The 21329-nt window shown below is 35.4% G+C and overlaps 1 protein-coding gene across 3 annotated transcripts in view; it reads left to right on the top strand.

The window, feature by feature from the left end:
- EEA1 (early endosome antigen 1) overlaps window positions 1–21329 on the top strand; it is a 123974-nt gene that overhangs the window by 51996 nt on the left and 50649 nt on the right. For all 3 annotated transcript variants that reach the window (XM_047740758.1, XM_047740757.1, XM_047740755.1), the window contains 2 exons: window positions 8523–8639; window positions 17468–17806. In XM_047740758.1, coding sequence (XP_047596714.1) covers window positions 8523–8639; window positions 17468–17806 — 456 coding nt within the window. The remainder of the gene's footprint in view (window positions 1–8522; window positions 8640–17467; window positions 17807–21329) is intronic.

Raw genomic sequence — 21329 nt, 5'->3', positions numbered from 1 at the left:
GGTTTGTTTCTCACTTACCAATTATTGAATTATGTTGTTGAAAGAAACCTTAAAAATTAGCTAAGTCTAACACTTCGCCCAGGACTCCCCTCTATAGATAGCATCTGATAAGTGATACTTACTTGTTAGGTATTCTAGGAGGTGCATATTTCTTTGTAGGTCAGCTGTTCTGTTGAGTCGACATTTGTTTTCCTGTAATTTACATGCACTGGGTCCAGTTCTCCTTAGGAATTACACAGAATAAATTGTTCCTTTTTTCCACGTGAGATATTTGAAGACTGTTCATATTTACTGAGTTCTTTCTCTTCCAGGATAAACATTTTCAGTTCCTTTTACTATTTGTCACATGACTTGACTTTGGCCTGTACATCTTTGAGATACATAATTATGTCAGTATATGACAAGCTCCAGGATATGTAATAAATACATTTGCTTAAAAATGCTAGCCTTTTCCCCTTATACTGTATTATAGAGGACTTTTTAAATCTATTAATAGTCTATTAATTGTTTTTAGTTCTTAAGCTCTCTTATGTGATGTGGAGCTCTGTTTTTCATATTTTCAGTTTAAAGAGTTGAGTTATAGTGACATTTCAGTTTGTGTTTCTTTCTTGGAATTTTAAAGCTAGCGATCTAAAAGCCACTCTATTCACAATTAGTAATACAGTGAGCTACGGAGTATAAATATTATAGATAACCATGTCATCCTTTTTCTTTCTTCCTCCTAATGGGAGGAAAGTTTATGGGTATTACATGCATAGGCCAATGAAGTTTTATGATGATTAGTACTTTAGACTTTAAAGTTTATGAATTTCAGCTGCAGATTTCCTAAAAGTGACCTTGTAGCCCAGTGACATATAACGCCACAGTTTTTAAAACAATTTCAGGGGGCATGAACTTACTGAAGCCAGTTAAACGGTTCTACTGTGTAATCAAGGAGATGCTGAATCAAAGAAGTCTCATGAGGAAAAATCCCATTCAGATAATGTGAAAGCAGAAATACTTGAATTTGGGTGAATTGAGTCATTTATTTCTGTGCTTCATTAAGAATTATTTTTGATTAAATCTGCCTGCCCACTAGTATTTCTCAAATTTTTAAAAAATTATATTCTCTTTTTGATTAAAAACATTCTTTAATGTTATTAGAAATTTCCAAACAAATACAATAAGGTGACTAAAATTGAATCACAATAATGATACTTTTATGATGTATCTATTTTAAAGTACAATCCTCTCTGACCTTTTCCAACTGAGAATTATGGAGTTACATATTTACTTGCTAAACAAGTAGAATTTGAACAGGGAGAAGAAATTTATATATTTACTTGCATTTTGGGAAAGATGTATGTGGGAAAATATTTCTGAGTAATATTTTATTTAATAATTTGTTTAATATGGAAGATTTTTGTACATTTGCATTTTTATTCACGTAGATTAAATTATCTTTATATGTTATAAGGAGGTCATTTAGGATGAAAAAGCATAACTAGAATTATATAAGATTTGGGAGAAGAGGATTTAGTGTCTTCCTGTACTGTCCTTCTGTCAAAAAGGTTGATTGTGGGAAACAATGATTATTTTTTTTTCTCTCAGAAAAATGTTTCTGGAAAAGAAAAATGGCATAGAAATCCATTCTGTACATTTTCTCTTACATTTTCATGAAATTTTTCTTTTTAAATGTTTTCAAATGAATTTTAAAATAAAGAAATTTATTCTTGCTGAATAGTGACTTAACATTTCATCATATTTTTAGTAAAACAAGGATAATATTTACTTTCTACTTAATTAACAAATAGGTTTGCAATGATTGAGACCTCGCATTATACTGAAGTCTTTAAAACAACTTTAGGAAATGGTAGACTAAGAGTCAGAGTAATCTTATTATTGGAAACAAACTCTTAACTTTTTGAGTACTGCTAGGTTTTTGATACTATGCCAGGTACTTTAAATATATGGTCGTTTGTTTCTTTTAACCTATAAATGAAGTATTATGTTTGTTTTTTATGGAAGGAATCTGAGGCTCAGTGAAGGTAAATAAATTATTTAAGTGCATGTACTTCATGTAAGGAAGCTTAGAACTCAGGTCTTCTCCAAAGCTGCAGTCTTTCTCTATCATTTTCTCTCATTTTGGGTGGTCTGATAATTGCCTTACAAGTAAATCTGTGCTATTAATCTTGACCTAATACTTACTGTTATTACTTTTTATATTTTGCCATATTGTATGTTATAATACTTATATTGAGTACAACTTAAAATACTTTTGAATTATGTCTCATACCATTTTCATATTAAAAAATTAATGTCTAGATAGTCCATCTCATTTATTTGTTTATAACTCCATTTGTTTTTATCTTCTGCTTACTTTTTAAATATATGACATGTATTTTACTGATCTATTAAAATTCAATCCTATTCTCAAATTTGTTGGTGGATTGTAACACTTAATGAAAAAAATTATTTTATATATTACTACTTCACAGAACCTAAATACTGTGTCTGAAACAAAATACATTAAAAGGAATTAAAGAAGCCAAAAATGTAATGATTTATTTGGTATTTTTAATTGAGGCGGAAGACATAATCTAACATGTAATATTAAGTATGTTCTTATGTTCCATTACTCTCATTTACATATACCTTATGAATCATTGACAATTTTTTTTTTAGGTCTAGATATTTTAGAAAAATAACTTATTCTAAAGCATTTGAAAATACTGTTAGAGATCAGAAATTGAGGATTTAAGGGTTAAAAAAGTATTATTTAAAAAAATATACATTATTGAAAATATCAAAGCTGTAATCAACTTATATTTGGTGTGGTCTTTAATGGAAATGATCTTTTAGGAATCTTAATGTATTCCAAATAAACTCATTTTAAAAGCTAAAATATAAAGATGGAATAAAAATGATTATACTCATGCATAGTTATTGAAGAGAATACTTAAATGTCTTTTAAAAGTATGTAAATATCAGAGGTCAGATTTAACAGTATGTTCGGACATTTGTATGTTCATTGTGTACTTTTGTCACTCTTGTCTTCCACCTTTCATCCATCATTTTATTATTTTTTTTTTCTGCTTTCTAATGGAGATGCTTAAACTTGAGGTAATGTGTTTTTTGGAAGGCTTTTAATTTTAGTAATACATAGCACCTTCTATTGTCATACGGCAATTTTGTGTTTTAAGGCAATCTCAGAACTTCAAAGATACTCTCATTTTTTTTAATCAAGCAAATTTATAACCATCTTTAAATGATTATTTACTAATAGTAATGTATTAGAACAGTAATTATAATTCTAAAGCATTAGCTTTATCTTTCCTTAATTATATCTTAAATAATACCGTAAATACTACCTTTCCTTAATTATTTTTTAATTTAAGATTTTTAGTAAAAATCCAGTGTTGAATTCAATAACATGGCTCCAAGGAAATGCAGACTATTTTATTGGGTCTGATATGGGAACAAAAATTTATTAACTCCTTGGAGACGAATCACTCATTTCTTTAGTGAGTATTTTTTGAATGTCTAGGGTCATCAACTATTTTAGGTGTAGGGAATACAACAGTGAGTAAGACAGAGTGCCTCCTCTCATACAGTTATATTTCTTTGTGGAAGCCAGACAGTATGTAAGTAAACCAAATCATGATAGAAAGTCAGTTAATGCTAAGTGTTATAAAGAAAAATAAAGCAGGAAAATTAACAAGTCAGGAAACGACAGATGTTGGCAAGGATGCAGAGAAAGGGGAGCCCTCCCACACTGTTGATGGGAATGCATGCTGGTGAAGTCACTCTGGAAAACAGTATGGAGGTCATCAAAAAGTTGAAAATAGAGCTACACTACTACCCAGCAATTGCACTACTACGTATTTACCCCAAAGACACAAAGGTAGTGATCTGAAGGGGCACCAGCACCCCAGTATTTATAGCAACAATGTCCACAGTAGCTGAACTGTGGAAAGAGCCCAGATGTCCATCGGTAGATGAATGGGTAAAGAAGATGTGTTATGTGTGGAATACTACTCAGCCATCAAAAGAATGAAATCTTGCCATTTGCAACAATGTGGATGGAACTAGAGGCTGTTATGCTAAGTGAAATAAGTCAGTCAGAGACAATTACCATAGGCTCTCACTCATATGTAGAATTTAAGAAACAAAAAAAAAGGATCATGGGGGAAGGGAGGGAAAAATAAGGTGAAACCAGAGAGGGAGACAAACCATAAGAGACTCTTAATCATAGAAAACAAACAAGCTGAGAGTTTCTGAAAGGGGGTGGAGGGGTAGGGCAACTGGGTGGAAAAATAAAGAAAAATAAAGCAGGGTGTATGTATGAGCAGTAGTGTAGTGGAGCTGGCAGTAATGTAGGACAATTTTAGATAGAATGATCAGGGAACGTCTTCTTCTTTTTTTTTTTTTTTAAATTTATTTATTTGTCAGAGAGAGAGGGAGAGAGAGCAAACACAGGCAGACAGAATGGCAGGCAGAGGCAGAGGGAGAAGCAGGCTCCCCGCCAAGCAAGGAGCCGGATGTGGGACTCGATCCCAGGACGCTGGGATCATGACCTGAGCCGAAGGCAGCTGCTTAACCAACTGAGCCACCCAGGTGTCCCAGGGAACGTCTTCTTAAGGAGGATATGTGTGAGAAGTAAGCAAGAATCAGTGTGAAGAATTGGGAGCGATCATTCCTGGGAAGAGGGAGTACAGCTATTAAAGCCTCAAGGCACAGCTGAGTCTGGCCTGTTAAATAGTGAGAAAAGTCGATGTGGAGAGACATCTTTGTTTGAATTTCACCCATAGTCATATTTGAGCAAGGGTTTTATTTATTTCCTTGCAAATTTTGACTTTTTACAATTTTTATTTTTTCCCCTATACAAACCATAATACATGATCATTGAAAAGATTATAGTGATTCATAAAGTTCAACAAGAAAGTGATTTCTGTAATTCACTCCCCTCCTCCCCTTCCCATGACTAAAATATACCTTTTGGTATAAATTCTTCTACATCTTTTTTTTCCACCCTTGAGTAAAATAAAAAATTTCAAATACTTGCTAAAAAGTACATATTTAGTGTGTAAAGGATAAATGATACACCTAGTATCTAGTTCTTAAGGTATTAAAATTATAAAATCATTTATATGAATGTATCTAAAAACTGTAAAATATAACAAGATATTTTTGGATATTTTTCCTTTATATTTTGCTGCTTGTTTCCACATTTTGGAGTTAATTAGCAAATAGATAGATGTTACTCTTGGCTTACTATATCTAATATACTTAAATGCAGATTCATGGTATTTTAATGAAATATACTCATAATTTGCATCTTAATATATACTGTTATTTTTGTTTATTATGTGTACTCTGCTAAATCCTTTGATACATAGTAATTTAAAATAGCTGAACTGGGGGCGCCTGGGTGGCTCAGTGGGTTAAGCCGCTGCCTTCGGCTCAGGTCATGATCTCAGGGTCCTGGGATCGAGCCCAGCATCGGGCTCTCTGCTCAGCAGGGAGCCTGCTTCCTCCTCTCTCTCTGCCTGCCTCTCTGCCTGCTTGTGATCTCTCTCTGTCAAATAAATAAATAAAATCTTTTTTTTTTAAAGATCTTATTTATTTATTTGTTAGAGAGAGAGAGAGAGAGAGCATGAGCACAGGCAGACAGAGTGGCAGGCAGAGGCAGAGGGAGAAGCAGGCTCCCCGCTGAGCAAGGAGCCCGATTGGGGACTTGATCCCAGGACGCTGGGATCACGGCAAGGAGCCCGATGCGGGACTCGATCCCAAGACGCTGGGATCACGACCCGAGCCGAAGGCAGCCGCCCAACCAACTGAGCCACCCAGGCGTCCCAATAAATAAAATCTTAAAAAAAAAAAAAATAGCCGAACTGTTCCTAATATTTCTGTTAACATCCATAATGTTACTAACAGAAAATGATCTGAGATTCAGAGTTGTTAGAAATAGCAGTTTGAAATAAACTCCCAATATCAATGAAAAGGTTACATGGTCAATTTAAGAAAGAAGTTATTAGAATATACCTTTAACTTGACTATAGTTAAAAAATCGAATATTTAAACATTTCCTTCTTTGGGGCGCCAGAGTGGCTCAGTTAAGTGTCTGATTCTTTTTTTTTTTTTTTTTTTTAAGATTTTATTTATTTATTTGAGAGAGAGACAGTGAGAGAGAGCATGAGCGAGGAGAAGGTCAGAGAGAGAAGCAGACTCCCCGCGTAGCCGGGAGCCCGATGCGGGACTCGATCCCGGGACTCCAGGATCATGACCTGAGCCGAAGGCAGTCGTCCAACCAACTGAGCCACCCAGGCGTCCCAAGTGTCTGATTCTTAATCTTGGCTCAGGTCTTGATCTCAGGGTCATGAGTTCAAGCCACACACTGGGTTCCACACCTATTTAAAAACAAGAAAAACCCCCAACATTTCCTTCTTTAAGTATACAGTAGCACATATCAGTTATTATTGAAATATGCTATATAAGCTGTAACTGTAAAGCAGTATGACACATTGCCTTTCATTGTATTAGAATTGGTTTATTTACATGAATGTTTTCCTTAGAAGGTCAGACAAGGAAGATATCTCAGACATGCTGCCATTCATAAAAAACATTTTTGAAATGTTTTTAAAAGTCTTAACTGACTTTAAGACATTTGGGAAAACACTCAAAAAACTAGTTTTATTAACTTATGATTATTAAAATAATATAAGCCCAAGTATTTGATCATTCAGTTTAATTACTTAACCTCCTTTATAAGATGGTTTCCAAAACTTTAAACCAAAGCACTGTAATGGATGAAGATATATATACCACCAATGAGAATCCTTTTTTTTTTTTTTAAAGATTTTATTTATTTATTTGACAGAGAGAAATCACAAGTAAGCAGAGAGGCAGGCAGAGAGAGAGGAGGAGGCAGGCTCCCTGCTGAGCAGAAAGCCCGATGTGGGGCTCGAACCCAGGACCTGGGATCATGACCTGAGCCGAAGGCAGCGGCTTAACCCACTGAGCCACCCAGGCGCCCCGAGAATCCTTTTTAAAAAAAAACAAAAAGTGTGGGGCGCCTGGGTGGCTCAGTGGGTTAAGCCGCTGCCTTCGGCTCAGGTCATGATCCCAGGTCCTGGGTTCGAGCCCCACATCGGGCTTTCTGCTCAGCAGGGAGCCTGCCTCCTCCTCTCTCTCTGCCTGCCTCTCTGCTTACTTGTGATTTCTCTCTGTCAAATAAATAAATAAAATCTTAAAAAAAAAAACAAAACAAAAAACAAAACAAAACAAAAACCACAAAAAGTGTCACACATACTGGAAGGGTTTCCAAAAGAAGAGTAGTGGAAGATATCTTGGCATTATTGTCAAAATAAATTGATAGCTGTCGAAGGTTTCTCCCTTAAAAATGAAAGTACTTATTTGTAATGTTGGATATAGATAACTACTGATGGGTTTATTAGGAAAAATTTTTAAAAATTTGTGTCTTTTTCATAGGCAGTTTATTTACTAATAAAGAACATAGACAATGAAAATGATTGTCACTTTGGGAATGTAAAAAGTGAAGCCAATAAGCAATATTAGAAATACAAAGTTACTTTGTTAGTTCACTTTCAGGAAACCATACTTAAAAAGCAGTACTTAGTCTCTCTCTCCCCAGTTGTTGAAACTCTCATGTGTAGGAAGTTTCTGTTTCCAAGATCTTTGATTACTTTTCTCTTATTTTTTAAATGATGAGACCATTGTCTTAATGTCATTAAAAAAATGTTAAAACACATTAAAGCAAATTCACGTCCAGCTGTTATACCTGATCACAGAGTGGCCCAGCTTAATGAAACTATATCAAATAAAACTATACAACTACTTTAGACTAAGACTTAAAATTATAGTCAAAAAGATGATTTACCACCTTTCCAAGGTGATTCTGTATTGTATGTTTGCATTTATTTAACATGTTTTTTAATTAAAAGGAAATTTCCTATAGAAATTGGGAGAAAATGTAGTAATAGCTTGCATATCTTCTTTCTTTCTTTAGTTTTTAAAATTTCATTTATTTATTTGACAGAGAGAGAGAGAGAGATCACAAGTAGGCAGGGAGGCAGGCAGAGAGACAGGGGGAAGCAGGCTCCCTGCTGAGCAGAGAGCCCGATGCGGGACTAGATCCCAGGACCCTGAGATCATAACCTGAGCCGAAGGCAGAGGCTTAACCCACTGAGCCACCCAGGCACCCTGCATATCTTCTTTAAATTCAGAAGGATTAAAGTACAGAGTTTCAGAGCCAGTAAATACAAGTTTATAGTTTGATGCTGACTCAGACACTTAAAGTTGGACGCCGACTCTTCATTTCATGCAAAATGAAGTTGTGCTTTTGGTTAAATTTTAAAAAATTAATTTTCAGACATGCAGGAAAAAGAATTAAGTTGAAACTTCCAAATATTTTTTCAGTTTAACAACAGTGACAGAAATCTGTATAACTTTAAAACCTTTGGATACTCCGATTTCCTCTTCCATTTTAGTTTTCTCTAATTTTTTTTCTTTCTTTTTTTAAGGCCACAATAAGCCAGCTAAGGAGTGAACTTGCGAAAGGCCCCCAGGAAGTTGCTGTATATGTACAGGAACTACAAAAACTTAAAATTTCACTTAATGAATTAACACAAAGAAATCAGGTGAGAATTTAAAAACTATATATAGTGGTGAATTGATTTTATATATCTTAAATTTTAATCTTGTGTATGTTGTATATATATTGGCATGAATATAGCATGACTTATTCTGGTTTTTAAGTGTTTAAGGACATTCACATTGTTATGAAACCAATCTCCAGAACTCTTTCATCTTGCAGAACTAAAACTCTGCACTCTTTGAACAACTCCCCATTTACTGCCGCCTTATTGTATATAAAGGAAAAACACTTCTGTGTCTCTCCTGTACTCTCAATACCCTACTACACCTTTACTTCTGACACCAGATGTATGTTCCTCACATCAACAGTTGTGTGACACCAGCTGGTATCATACAGTGTAACAATTCTGACACCATTTACTTGGAGATAGTGTCAAATCCCACAGTTTAAGGGGTTAGTCCCACAAGACTGTTCCTGCACACCCCTCCCCCGCCATAACCAATTGAAAGTCCGGATATTACCTGTACTTTGTACTAAATGACTATAAACAGGAGGCTCCCACAACCCTTACCTTAGATTTGATTAATTTTCTAGAGTGTTTCACAAAACACAGGAAAACATTTTACTTACCAGATTACTGGTTTGTTTTAAAAGATTATAATTCAAGAACAGCCAGATGGAAGAGATCCATAGGGTAAGTTGTGTGGGAAAAGGCATGGAGCTTCTATGCTCTCTCTGGGTGCTTTCTATGTATGTTTACCAACCTAGAATCTCTCCATACCTTAATCTTTGAGTTTTTAAGGAGGCCTCCTTACATAGGCATGATTGATAAATTATTGGCCATTGATGATTAACTCAACCTCCAGCTCCGCTCCCCTCCCTGAACTGGTGGTGGTGGGTGGGGGTGGAGGGGCTTGTTGATAGGGGATCCGGTTGAAAGTTCTAACCCTTTAATCCTGGTTGATTGCTGTGGCAACCAGCCTCCAATCTTAGGGTCTTTCTAAAAAATCACCTCGTAAACATAAACTCATTGGTGGTTGAAAGGGGCTTATTATGCATAAGCAAAAGACATTTTTGTTGCTCTTATCACTTAGGAAATTCCAAGGGTTTTTGGAGCTCTTCCAGAAATGGTGATGAAAACCCAATGTATATTTTTTATTACAGTCATACTTTTGATGCACCAAGTTTTTGATTTGACATAATCCAGTTTATCTCTTTTTGCTTTTGGTGTCATATTTAAGAAATCATTGCCAAATCCAATCCCATGAAGCTTTTCCCCTGTGTTTTCTTCTAATAGTTTTATAGTTTTAGGTCTTACGTTTTGGTCTTTGATTCATTTTGACTTAATAGCATAAGGTAAGCATTTAGTTTTGTTCTTTTACATACGGATAGTTTCTCTTGCACCATTTGTTGAAAAGACTCTCCTTTTCTGTGCTCTTGGCACCCTTGTTAAAAATCATTTGACCGTGTGTGTGAGTGTTTTTTTATGGGCTCTCTCTGCTTACTGTATGTCTGTCTTTATGCCAGTTCTACACTGTTTGGACTGCTGTAGCTTTCCTTAGTTTTGGGGACAGGGTAGGTAATTGTTAGTACTTTTCTTCCATGTCTTTACTTTTTTGGTGGTGGTGGAGTAGGGAGTCATTAAACCCTTTTATTGAACAGTATGGTGAATTTGTTGGCTTTGCTCCTTAATGAGTTGAACCTAATATTTTGTTGAGCTATAACATGGGAAAAACCAAAGAACATGGTAGAGGGGGAAAAAGAGACAAGTATAATTGGCTGTAAATATCGAGCCTCCTACCAATAGCCAGGTGAATGAGCTTGGAGCAGTTCTTCCATTTCTTATGAAGTCGTCAGAGACCATAGCTCTGGCTCACAGCTTACTACAATGTCATGAGAAACCCTGAGGTAGAACTACCAGCTAAGCTGTTTCTGGATTCCTGACCCTCAGAAGTTGTATGAGATAACAGATACAATTTTAACCTACAAAGTTTTAGGTTGTTTTTTTTTTTTTTATAGATTTTATTTATTTATTTGACAGAGAGAGATCACAAGTAGGCAGAGAGGCAGGCAGAAAGAGGAGGGGGGAGCAGGCTCCCCGACGAGCAGAGAGCCTGATGCGGGGCTCGATTCCAGGACTCTGAGATCATGATCTGAGCTGAAGGCAGAGACTTAACCCACTGAGCCACGCAGGCGCCCCTAGGGTATTTTTTGCTTGTGACGTTGGTCAATAGTTCTCAAACTTCTTCCTCTCAGAAATGCTATATATTCTCAAAATTGTTATGGACCCCAAAGAGGTTTTATTTTTTTGGATTATATCTATGGGTACTAGGTATATTAGAGATTAAAACAATTTTTTTTTAAAATATTTATTTGACAGAGATCACAAGTAGGCAGAGAGGCAGGCAGAGAGAGAGGGAGAAGCAGGCTCCCTGCTGAGCAGAGAGCCCGATACAGGACTTGATCCCAGGACCCTGGGATCATGACCTGAGCCGAAGGCAGAGGCTTTAACCCACTGAGCCACCCAGGTGCCACTGTTTTAAAAATACCATTTCTTATGGAAAATGGCTGTTTTTTTCAAAACAAAAAATAGTGGTGATATTTTATATTTTGTAAACCTCTTTAATGTCTAGCTTAATATTAGGACAGATGGATTCTCATATGTGCTTTTACATTTCATCTGTTGTTTATGGTTGAAGGGTATGAAAAAAATTCAGACTCATATAGATCTGAGGTTGGAAAAAGGAGGAATATCTTAACCTTTCCAGATAATTATAGCTATTTTTATTTGATTCTATAACAAGACTAGATAAGGCATAGTTTCTCAATAGTTAGTTACAACGGAGAATCTGAAACCATATCAGTGCTATTTTTATACTTGTAACTTTAAATTTATTAGTTTTTCTTGCCTTTTGAGTAGATCTTTCCTGTGCATGATTTTATAACATCATGAATTAATCATGTGGAAAATATTGGTTGTGCAGATCTTCCAAATGTTGACAGATTTCATTGTATAATATAAAAACAGTATCATTTGTTAATATCACCATCAATCTCAGAATAGACAAGTATGAGAAAGTGTCAAGCTCATGGTGATGGATACAAGTTTTCTAAAAGTCTAAGCTTCATTTGAAAGCTCAAATTTTATTATTGGAGACAAATAGTATCAGTTCTTTTCTTTTAAGTGACAGGTTCTTTTTCTACCCAAGTCTGAATAATCATAGTTTGTCTGTTTTTCTTTCTAGTAAAAATGGTATTTCATGAAAAAACAAAACAAAACAAAAAACCAAAAAAAAAAAAAAAAAAACTGGCTTAGCTTGTAATTCAGTACCATTAATGCTCTTCAGTGTGACAGTTATATTATTCTTTGGTATCCAGAATTGATCTATGCATACTTCCCACTCTTTCACAAAGATTTCATTTCTCCTTGCTATTATAGATATTGCAGCTATGAACATTCACATGCAAATCTCATGCATTTGTGCAAGAATTTCTCTGTTATATACTCCCAAGTGAAATTGCTGGGCTGTAGGCTACACACATGTTCAAATTTAGTAGGTTACCTCAAATAATTTTCTTAAGTATTTATGCCTGTTCACCATTGTCCATTTCTCTGTCATTTTTTTTTAAAGATTTTATTTGTTTGAGAGAGAGAGACAGAGAGACAGAGATAGTGAGAGAGCAGTAGCAGGGAGGAGGGAGAATCATGCTCTCTGCCTGAGCCATGAGCCAGATATGGGACTCAATCCTAGGACCCAGGGATCATAACCTGAGACAAAGGCAGACGCTTAACCCACTGAGCCACCCAGGTGCCCCTCTCTGTCAGTTCTTGATGACTTGATCTTTTTCTCTGGCTTATGAAACATACCTGTCTACACTCCCTCCACCTTTTTTCCTCTTGTCAAGCTATAACGTAGAAAACATTTACATACAGTATAGTTTTATCTTTGTCCCTCAGTGTGATTTTTAATTTCTTTGAGATCAGAGGTGACATTCTACTTTTTGGAAACTGACCAGAATATGTACATGATGTGGATGTTTATGATCAGTGTTATTTATTACGTAATTTTAAAACATTAAATGATTAATAAAGGGCATAATTTGACATGGATAGCCTGAAATGTGTAGTAGTTAATGAAGCACAGATTGTATATATGTACACACACACACATTATTAGAGGAAGTATTATGGTTATTTGATGAATAATATATAGAATCAAGATGATTTAGTGTGGTAAGACTGTAATATTATTGATTAGGGAATAATAGAATCTTCTACTAATCTTAATAATCCTTACATAAGGGCGCCTGGGTGGCTCAGTGGGTTGAAGCCTCTGCCTTCAGCTCAGGTCATGATCCCAGAGTCCTGGGATCTAGCCCTGCATGGGGCTCTCTGCTCAGCAGGGAGCTGCTTCCTCCTCTCTCTCTCTGCCTGCCTCCCTGCCTACTTGTGATCTCTGTCTGTCAAATAAATAAATAAAAATCTAAAAAAAAAAAATAATCCTTACATAAGTGTAAGACTTCACTTTTTTTTTTCCCAAAATGTTTTCTTGTTTAAGATTTTCTTACCAGTTAAAGTAAGCACAGACATGCATCCTTTTCTTATCCTTGCTCTCTGCCTCTCCCACCTCTCCTCACCCCATGTCCTTGGCAAACCATAATTGTTGACAGTAATGATATCCATGTGTTTTGAATTTGGAAATCTTTGCATATGGTCTTATGAAGGCCATTACATAAAATGCCTTGTGCAATTTTTGTGGGTCATGACAGCATCATGGTGGATAGATAATATTTTAATACCTAATGAATGGCAAAAATAATTGCTTTTGTGCTAATGTCAAAATCTTCAGCATTTGATCAGTGTTTTGTAATTACTGTTTTTTGAAAAATTAAAAGGGGGATATTGAAGAAACTTCCTTTTTAGCTTCTAATAAGAATAGTACTCTAAACACAATTCTGCAACTCTGTTTAATTAACTATTTTTATATAAATTCTGAGCAGATCAATTGTTTATTTAAAGCTACTAATATAGGTCATTGTAAGAGACTGAGTTATTTTTTGGATTTCACCTCTCACCCCTTTTTCATCCTTTATTACTTTTCCCTTTCCAACAGTGCTAGTGTTAAGGTGCTCACAGTCCAAAGCAAGAGCCAGATAGGCTAGCAGTTCTGTTGCTGTGTATTATCACTGTATTACAAAGTGGCATACTGAGGAACAGTGTAGTACAGTGGTCAAAGTCATGTCAAAGTCCCAGCTTTGCCACGGACCGATTGTGACAGCTTCTCCCAAGTTTTTTTCCTCTTCTGCTAAGAGATACTTGCCTCTTAGGCTTAGGCCCATTTGCCTCTTAGGAGTGATATGTATCTTAAATAAATTAATAGATTTTCGTAAGTACCTCGGTCAATGTTTGTTGTTTTTGTTTTTATTTGCTAAGTGTGACACAGGGTTAAGTCAAGGTCAAGGTGGAAGTTTTCCTAACTTACTGTCTAGTAAATCAGGAAAGAATTTTTTAGAAGACATAACTTTTTAGCTTAGTTTTCAGGGATGCTAAGAAACATTTCATGTGGCAGCAGGGTTAATGGCAATTCATTTTGAGAGCTAGATATGCAAAAGACACGGGAACATGTGAGAGCACAAAAGAATATGAGATGTTGGAAAGCTATAGTAAGTAGTTGAGTTTGTTCTTTCTCACCAAGCTCTTTTGAAGAACAAATAAGATGAGATCCCTGAAACTACTTTGTAAGCCAGCAAGCATTAAAAAAATGCTATCTTTTTATATTCATTCTCATTACCTGGGTAAGTAACAAGTGAAAAATGGATTCTGATACAGGGAAATTGTCTCTGTAAGATAATCTGTTGAATGAACGATAGGTGAGGAAATCAAGAGGACTGGACGTTTGGAAGGAAGGAATTTTGCTTACCCAAATGATAATTTGTTATGAGTTAGGCTTAACAATAATTTAAAAAAAAATTATTTTTGAGAGAGAGGGAGAAGGGGAGGGACAGAGAGAGAGGGAGGGAGAGAATCTTAAGCAGGCTCCATGCCCAGCACAGAGCTTGACACAGGGCTTCATTCCATGACCCTGAGATCATGATGTGAGCCAAAACTAACAGTTGGACCCTGAACTGACTGAGCCACTCAGGTGCCCCCTCACAGTCATTTTAGAATTTAAACTTGAATAAGGTATTTTTGGGGGAGCATGAATTGACTCACTGTTTCTAAATTGTGTTGTAAAAATTTATTGGACTTGGAATCATAATACATGACTGTGCCATTTGGCCAAGTCATATCAGGTTCTTTCAGGCTTTTGCTTCTTCATCCGGAGAGTGGGATGATAATGTATTTCATATTTTGTTGTAAGAATTATTGGAAAAGTGAAAGCACAATTATCATTTTTTGTAGGGACTCTAACTGTCCTTAAGTCAATCTTCAAAACACCATGTATTCATCATACTATTTTGCTTCAGATTTCATGGGAAGACCATAACAAGAATGAAAATTTATGATACTAAATAAACAGTTAGCCTTCTGCATGTAGTGTGAGTGGATTAAGTCTTTTAAAGAGAAAGAAAGTAGTTTAGGTTCTTTTAAAGAAAATTTAATTATTTCTCATTTGTGCCATAAAGCCAGGGAAATTTTGATTCATTTTTTAGGACAAGGAAATTTTAAATAATCTGCGGTTGTTATATACCTTATTTCTTAAAGGTTGAAGCTGTCTGGGGAGTCATCTGTGTGTGAACTGATGGGGATACTTGGTCACACTCTAAGCCTGTGGAAAAGAAGACTCATTTACTCATTACTAGCCTTAAGTTTTTGCAGCATGTTTTAAAATTGTATCCTGCCCAGTTCTTAGTATATGTGAACATGGTGGCATTCATGAAATTCAGTAACTTAGAATATTCTTTAAAAAGTTGCAGGACGCTTAGCGAAATAAGTCAATCGGAGAAAGACAACTATCATATGATCTCCCTGATATGAGGGAGAGGAGATGCAACATGGGGGGTTGAGGGGGTAGGAGAAGAGTAAATGAAACAAGATGGAATTGGGAGGGAGACAAACCATAAGTGACTCTTAATCTCACAAAACAAACTGAGGGTTGATGGGGGGAGGGGGTTGGGAGAGGGGGGTGGGGTTATGGATATTGGGGAGGGTATGTGCTGTGGTGAGTGCTGTGAAGTGTGTAAACCTGGTGATTCACAGACCTGTACCCCTGGGGATAAAAATATATGTTTATAAAAAATAAAAAAAATTATTAAAAAAAAAAAAGTTGCAGGACAAAAAAAATAAAAAGTTGCAGGACAGCTCTGAGTGTCTCTCTTACATATACTTAAAGCATCTTTCAGGATAGTATATTTGTGCTTGATAACCTATAATAATGTACCTTTTCTCAGACAAATGTTCAAGAACCTTTATGGCTAACTTCCCCACTTTGGCAGCTAGACTTATTACTTCCTTTGAGGTAATAGTGTTTGCTCTTCCCTGGGTGCAGCTTGTTTTTCCGTTCCCTTGTGTCTTTATATTTTTGTGTCTTTTTGAATGACATGGCATGATTCATGCATACATATTATTTAACTCCTCTCACCACTTTACTAAGTTCAAACTTCTTTTTAAGTCATTGTAAGCCCCACCTTACTTTGCTCTATTTTTAAAAAAAATTATATACTTAAATTTGAGAGTTTTTGTATTAATTCATTTTTGCTTGAAAAATGAATTTTGCTTCATTTTGCTCATTATGTTTTAACTTCCTCTTAGAAACTGTTTTTTTAAATGTGTGTGTTTCATTTGGATTATAATCTGTTTAAAGACCAGAGGCTTTGATTGTCCTGTATTATCCCCTTCTAGCACTCTGCATATAAAAATTGAATATAATGTCCACAGATTAAGTCATTAGATGCTTATAATGGCTTCCTATCCTAGCTATCTTTCTTATAGAATTGAGTCAGAGTTCTGATCCATGTGTTATGTGTATGGAACAATTCACTGAAACCAGATTTTGACATTTGATTAGGCTGGTTGATCTAGATCTTTGATTGGAGGTGTCATTTTTATATTTTGTACTTGATAATATTGAGTAAAATAACAAAATATAAGGCAGGTAAATTATTTTTAAATCACTGTTTTTACACAGGTAGAAAGAAATTCGAGTTAATCTTAAACTTATGACTCTTAAAACTGGTCTTTATCAAGAAGAGCAAAAATAAAGAATCATGAATCTGCATACTAAAGCAGTGAATAGTATTGTTATGCTAAAGCTGTTATCAACTATGAAATTACAACACCCCAAATCAGAATTGCCATTGTATTTTTTATTCAAAATAACTTTTTTTTTTTTTAAAGATTGTATTTATTTATTTGACAGAGAGAGATCACAAGTAGACAGAGAGGTAGGCAGAGAGAGAGAGAGAGAGGGAAGCAGGCTCTCTGAAGCAGGCTCCCTGTCGAGCAGAGAGCCCGACGCGGGACTCGATCCCAGGACCCCGAGATCATGACCCGAGCCGAAGGCAGCGGCCCAACCCACTGAGCCACCCAGGCGCCCCCAAAATAACTTTTGATGATAGGAGGTAGTTTTAGTATTTAACTCAGATGGGAGAATATAAATATGTTCTATACCCTGAAGAATCTACTAGATTTCATTGTTATATTTTATGTCAAAATTTTGTTGATAATTCTTAAGTTACATTTGTAGAACTTAGTGAAGTGGGCCAATAATAAAATAAGTTAGGATGTAATAATTTAATCCTTTTTGGCTAGAGTATTTTCACTGTTTTTATATTGCAATTTTGACTAATTTTGTTGATACTACTATACAGATTGAATAATTAGAATAATTATAAATATTAGCAAAGGAAATTTTTATATTGATATTTCAGAACTTGTCTGAAAAGTTGCTGAAGAAAGAACTGGAGTTTACTCAGTTAGAGGAGAAACATAATGAAGAATGTGTGAGTAAAAAGAATATACAAGCAAGCCTTCATCAAAAAGACTTAGATTGTCAGCAGCTTCAGTCAAGATTATCTGCATCTGAAACCTCCCTGCAGAGAATACAGGCAGAACTAGGTGAAAAGGGGGAAACTACACAAAAGCTCAAAGAAGAACTATCAGAGGTGGAGACCAAATACCAGCATCTGAAGGCTGAGTTTAAACAGCTCCAACAGCAGAGAGAAGAAAAAGACCAGCACGGGTTACAACTCCAAAGTGAAGTTAATCAAGTAAGAGATGTTACTTTTATTTATTATAATTCCTCCTATGGTTTCTTAGTGTGCTTGATAGTTACTTGATCATAATATAGTTCATTAAAAAATACTGTCATTTAAAAGAATTAACTCTTAATTTTCATAATTGACAAATTTGAGTCAGATTTCAGTTCCTTTAATTTCATTTCAGTTTTCCTTAATAAGAAAGAGATGTTAGCACCTATCATATAGTATTGTTGTGAAGTGTTTATGAATTTATACCTATAAATTGCTTAGGATGGTACCTGGCAAATGGTAGGTACTCAACATATATTAGTTAATTGTAATTAAATTGTTGATCATTCTTTAGAAATTCTTTTCTCTCTCTTTTTTTTTTTTTTTTTTTTTTTGGTTACTTAATTTTCCAAATATAATTATGGTTAAACCAATAATATAAAAATATCTAACCTCAAAGAGTGTAGGCATGAACTGGTTTTGTTTTGCTCTCCATTGTATCCTTAGCACCCCTTTTGGTATGACAAAAGTAGATAGTGGCAACTGTCAACAAAGGACTTAAAGACAAAGCAGTGTATATTCTATTTTTTTTTAAAAATATTTTATTTATTTATTTGACAGAGATCACAAGTAGGCAGAGAGGCAGGCAGAGAGAGAGGAGAAAGCAACCTCCCCGTGGAGCAGAGAGCCTGATGTGGGGCTCAATCCCAGGACCCTGGGATCATGACCTGAGCTAAGGCAGAGACTTTAACCCACTGAGCCACCCAGGTGCCCCAACAGTGTATATTCTTCATTTTTGTGTTTATGAGCAGTTCTAAAATAGCCACAGATGTGTAGATAATGATACATAATGAAAAGGTTGGGTGTCATCATTTTAATTTTTAAAAATTTATTTAACATACATCTTGAATAGCACAGTGGATTTAATTATTTATTTTAAAGATTTTATTTATTTGCAAGAGAAAAGAGAAAGCACAAGCAAGTGGGAGGGGCAGAGAGAGCGGGAGAAGTAGACTCCCCATTGTGAGCAAGGAGCCTGACTCAGGACTTGATCGTGGGCCCCCTGGATCCTGACCTGAACCCATGGCAGACACTTAACTGATTGAGCCCCCCAGGCGCCCCAGCATATTGGATTTAGAAACCAGCTGCCTGAGCTCCAGTTCTGTGGCTTACAAGCTGTGTGATCTCAGGCACAGTATTTAACCTGAGCTTGTTTACTTGTCTCTAATATGGGTAATAATGGAATCTTATTCATAAGGCTGTACATATAGTTAATATTTTGATTTAGAGTAGGGCTTGGTAATTAGTAAATATTGTTAGGAGTGTAATGAGTAAAGAATTATGTATATAGGTGTACAAACTGAATTTACTCTAGAGTATATACCATATACTCTAGAGTATATGGTATATATATATGGTATATGGTATAGAGTATACTCAAAATGATTGTGATTTTAGGGTAGACCATTCTATTAATAATTCCAGTGTTTACTATTTTTACTCTTGATTTAACCTCTTTTTCTTTAACATGTTTACTCTAAAATGGCATAGACATCATTGTTTAAGTAATTTTGGCCTGCTCCCAACCTTAGACACCCTTTTTTGAGATTCTTTTTTTTTTTAATCAAAGATCAGGGATTTATCAGTAATTGTATAGTATTGAATGACAAAGTTATTTATAGTACACATCCCTTTTTCTTACCCCTTTAGTAAATCTACAATTCAGAGCAATAGTTCTCTTTAATTTGTTTGGTTCTCAGTTCTGTCTGCACATCAGAATCACCTGGGGAGATTAAATTTAATTTAAATTAAAAAAATTAACAGTATGAAGGCATCACCCTTGGTCCAATTAAATCATAATCTCTGGCATAGTCCTGGGCACTGGCATATTCAAATGTTTTTCCTGTAATTATATTATGCAGTTGAATTTGAAAACTGCTGCTCTTTGAAGTGTTACTTTTTGGCAAGTGATTTCTAAGGTTTTCTGAAGCTGAACATCATCTGATTCTTGTTAGGAAAACATGGGTTTCTGGGATTTAGATAAAATGTATTAAATCTAAACTTACATGGAAGGAGTCTGATTATATGTGCTTTGCATTAACAGTGATATCAGGAGATTCTTCTGTATTATTTTTTGGTGTGCGTACAACTAGTGATTTGACAATTCTGTACATTACTGAATGCTTATCATAGTGAGTGTAGTCACCATTTGTCACTCTACCTTGTTATTACAGTATTATTGACCGCATTTGCTATGCTATACTTTTCATCTCTGTGACTTATTTTATAATTGGAGTTTCTGTCTCTTCATAAGCCGGAGATTCTTATCCAGCAAGTTTAAGAACTAGACATGGATGATGCCTGTTTATAAGAGATCATTCAATTTGGGTGTTTGAAATACGAATTAACCTTGAAGGCCTCATTTGCTTTTACATATCAAGATTGTTCCTAATTATTGTAGTACGAAGGAGAAGGTTTGGGATTTACTTTGTAGAGCTAATCCACTGCATATTAAGAAGAGGAATAAACGGGCGCCTGGGTGGCTCAGTGGGTTAAGCCTCTGCCTTCCGCTCAGGTCATGGTCTCAGGGTCCTGGGATTGAGTCCTGCATCGGGCTCTCTGCTTGGCAGGGGGCCTGCTTTCCCCTCTCTCTCTGTCTGCCTTTCTGCCTACTTGGGCTCTCTCTCTCTGTCAAATAAATAAATAAATCTTAAAAAAAAAGAAGAGGAATAAAAAGAAAAATAAATTAAAAAAGGAGAAAGATGTTAGCGTGCTGGCTAAGGACAAGAATAAAATAAATGCATTCTTTTTAACTGGTACCGATTCTTGTTTTAGTTAGATGGAAACATGTTTTTTACTTTAAAAATTAACTTTGGTTTTCATTATTAAGGATAGAGTATATTCTAATAGCCACAGATTGTTTCATAGCATAAGAAAATAGTGGGTGTCCACTTTTCTGATAGAACTTTGTTTTATCCTAGGACGCCTGGGTGGCTCAGTCAGTTAAACGTCTGCCTTCGACTCGGGTCATGATCTCAGGGTTCTGGGATAGAGACCTGTGTTGGGCTACCGCTCAGTGGGGAGCCTGCTTCTCCCTCTGCCTGCTGATCCCCATGCTTATGCTCTTTCTCTCCGACAAATAAATAAATAAAATCTTTTAAAAAAATAAAAGAACTTTGCTTTATCCTGACCAACTATGAATTTTTATGGAAAAAAATGTAAGTGTAGTGCATATAAGTATAAATATGACACAGAGACTATAGGTTGTTAATATTTTTGCATTTAAAAGAAATAGTTTTGATTGAAGGCAATTGTACAGAATGTTTGTTATTAATTTTTAATTTTGCTGAGGTACTTGCATTTGCATGTATTATGAGACTGGTGTTTAGGAATACTCTTAGTGTGTAAACCTTGCCAAATGTCTTGCAACTTTTTAAAATATCTTATAGCTCATTTTTGTTCTATATTCCCAGCACTTTTGCAGTTATTCTTCTGAAATTAATACAAACTTTTTTCTTTTTATACTGGAACTTCCCCCTCCTCC

This window comes from Lutra lutra, chromosome 8 (genome assembly GCF_902655055.1).
Source record: "Lutra lutra chromosome 8, mLutLut1.2, whole genome shotgun sequence".
Classification (NCBI taxonomy): Eukaryota; Metazoa; Chordata; class Mammalia; order Carnivora; family Mustelidae; genus Lutra; species Lutra lutra.
Note: the sequence above shows the minus strand (reverse complement) of the source record. Positions and strands in the feature narration are given on the sequence as shown.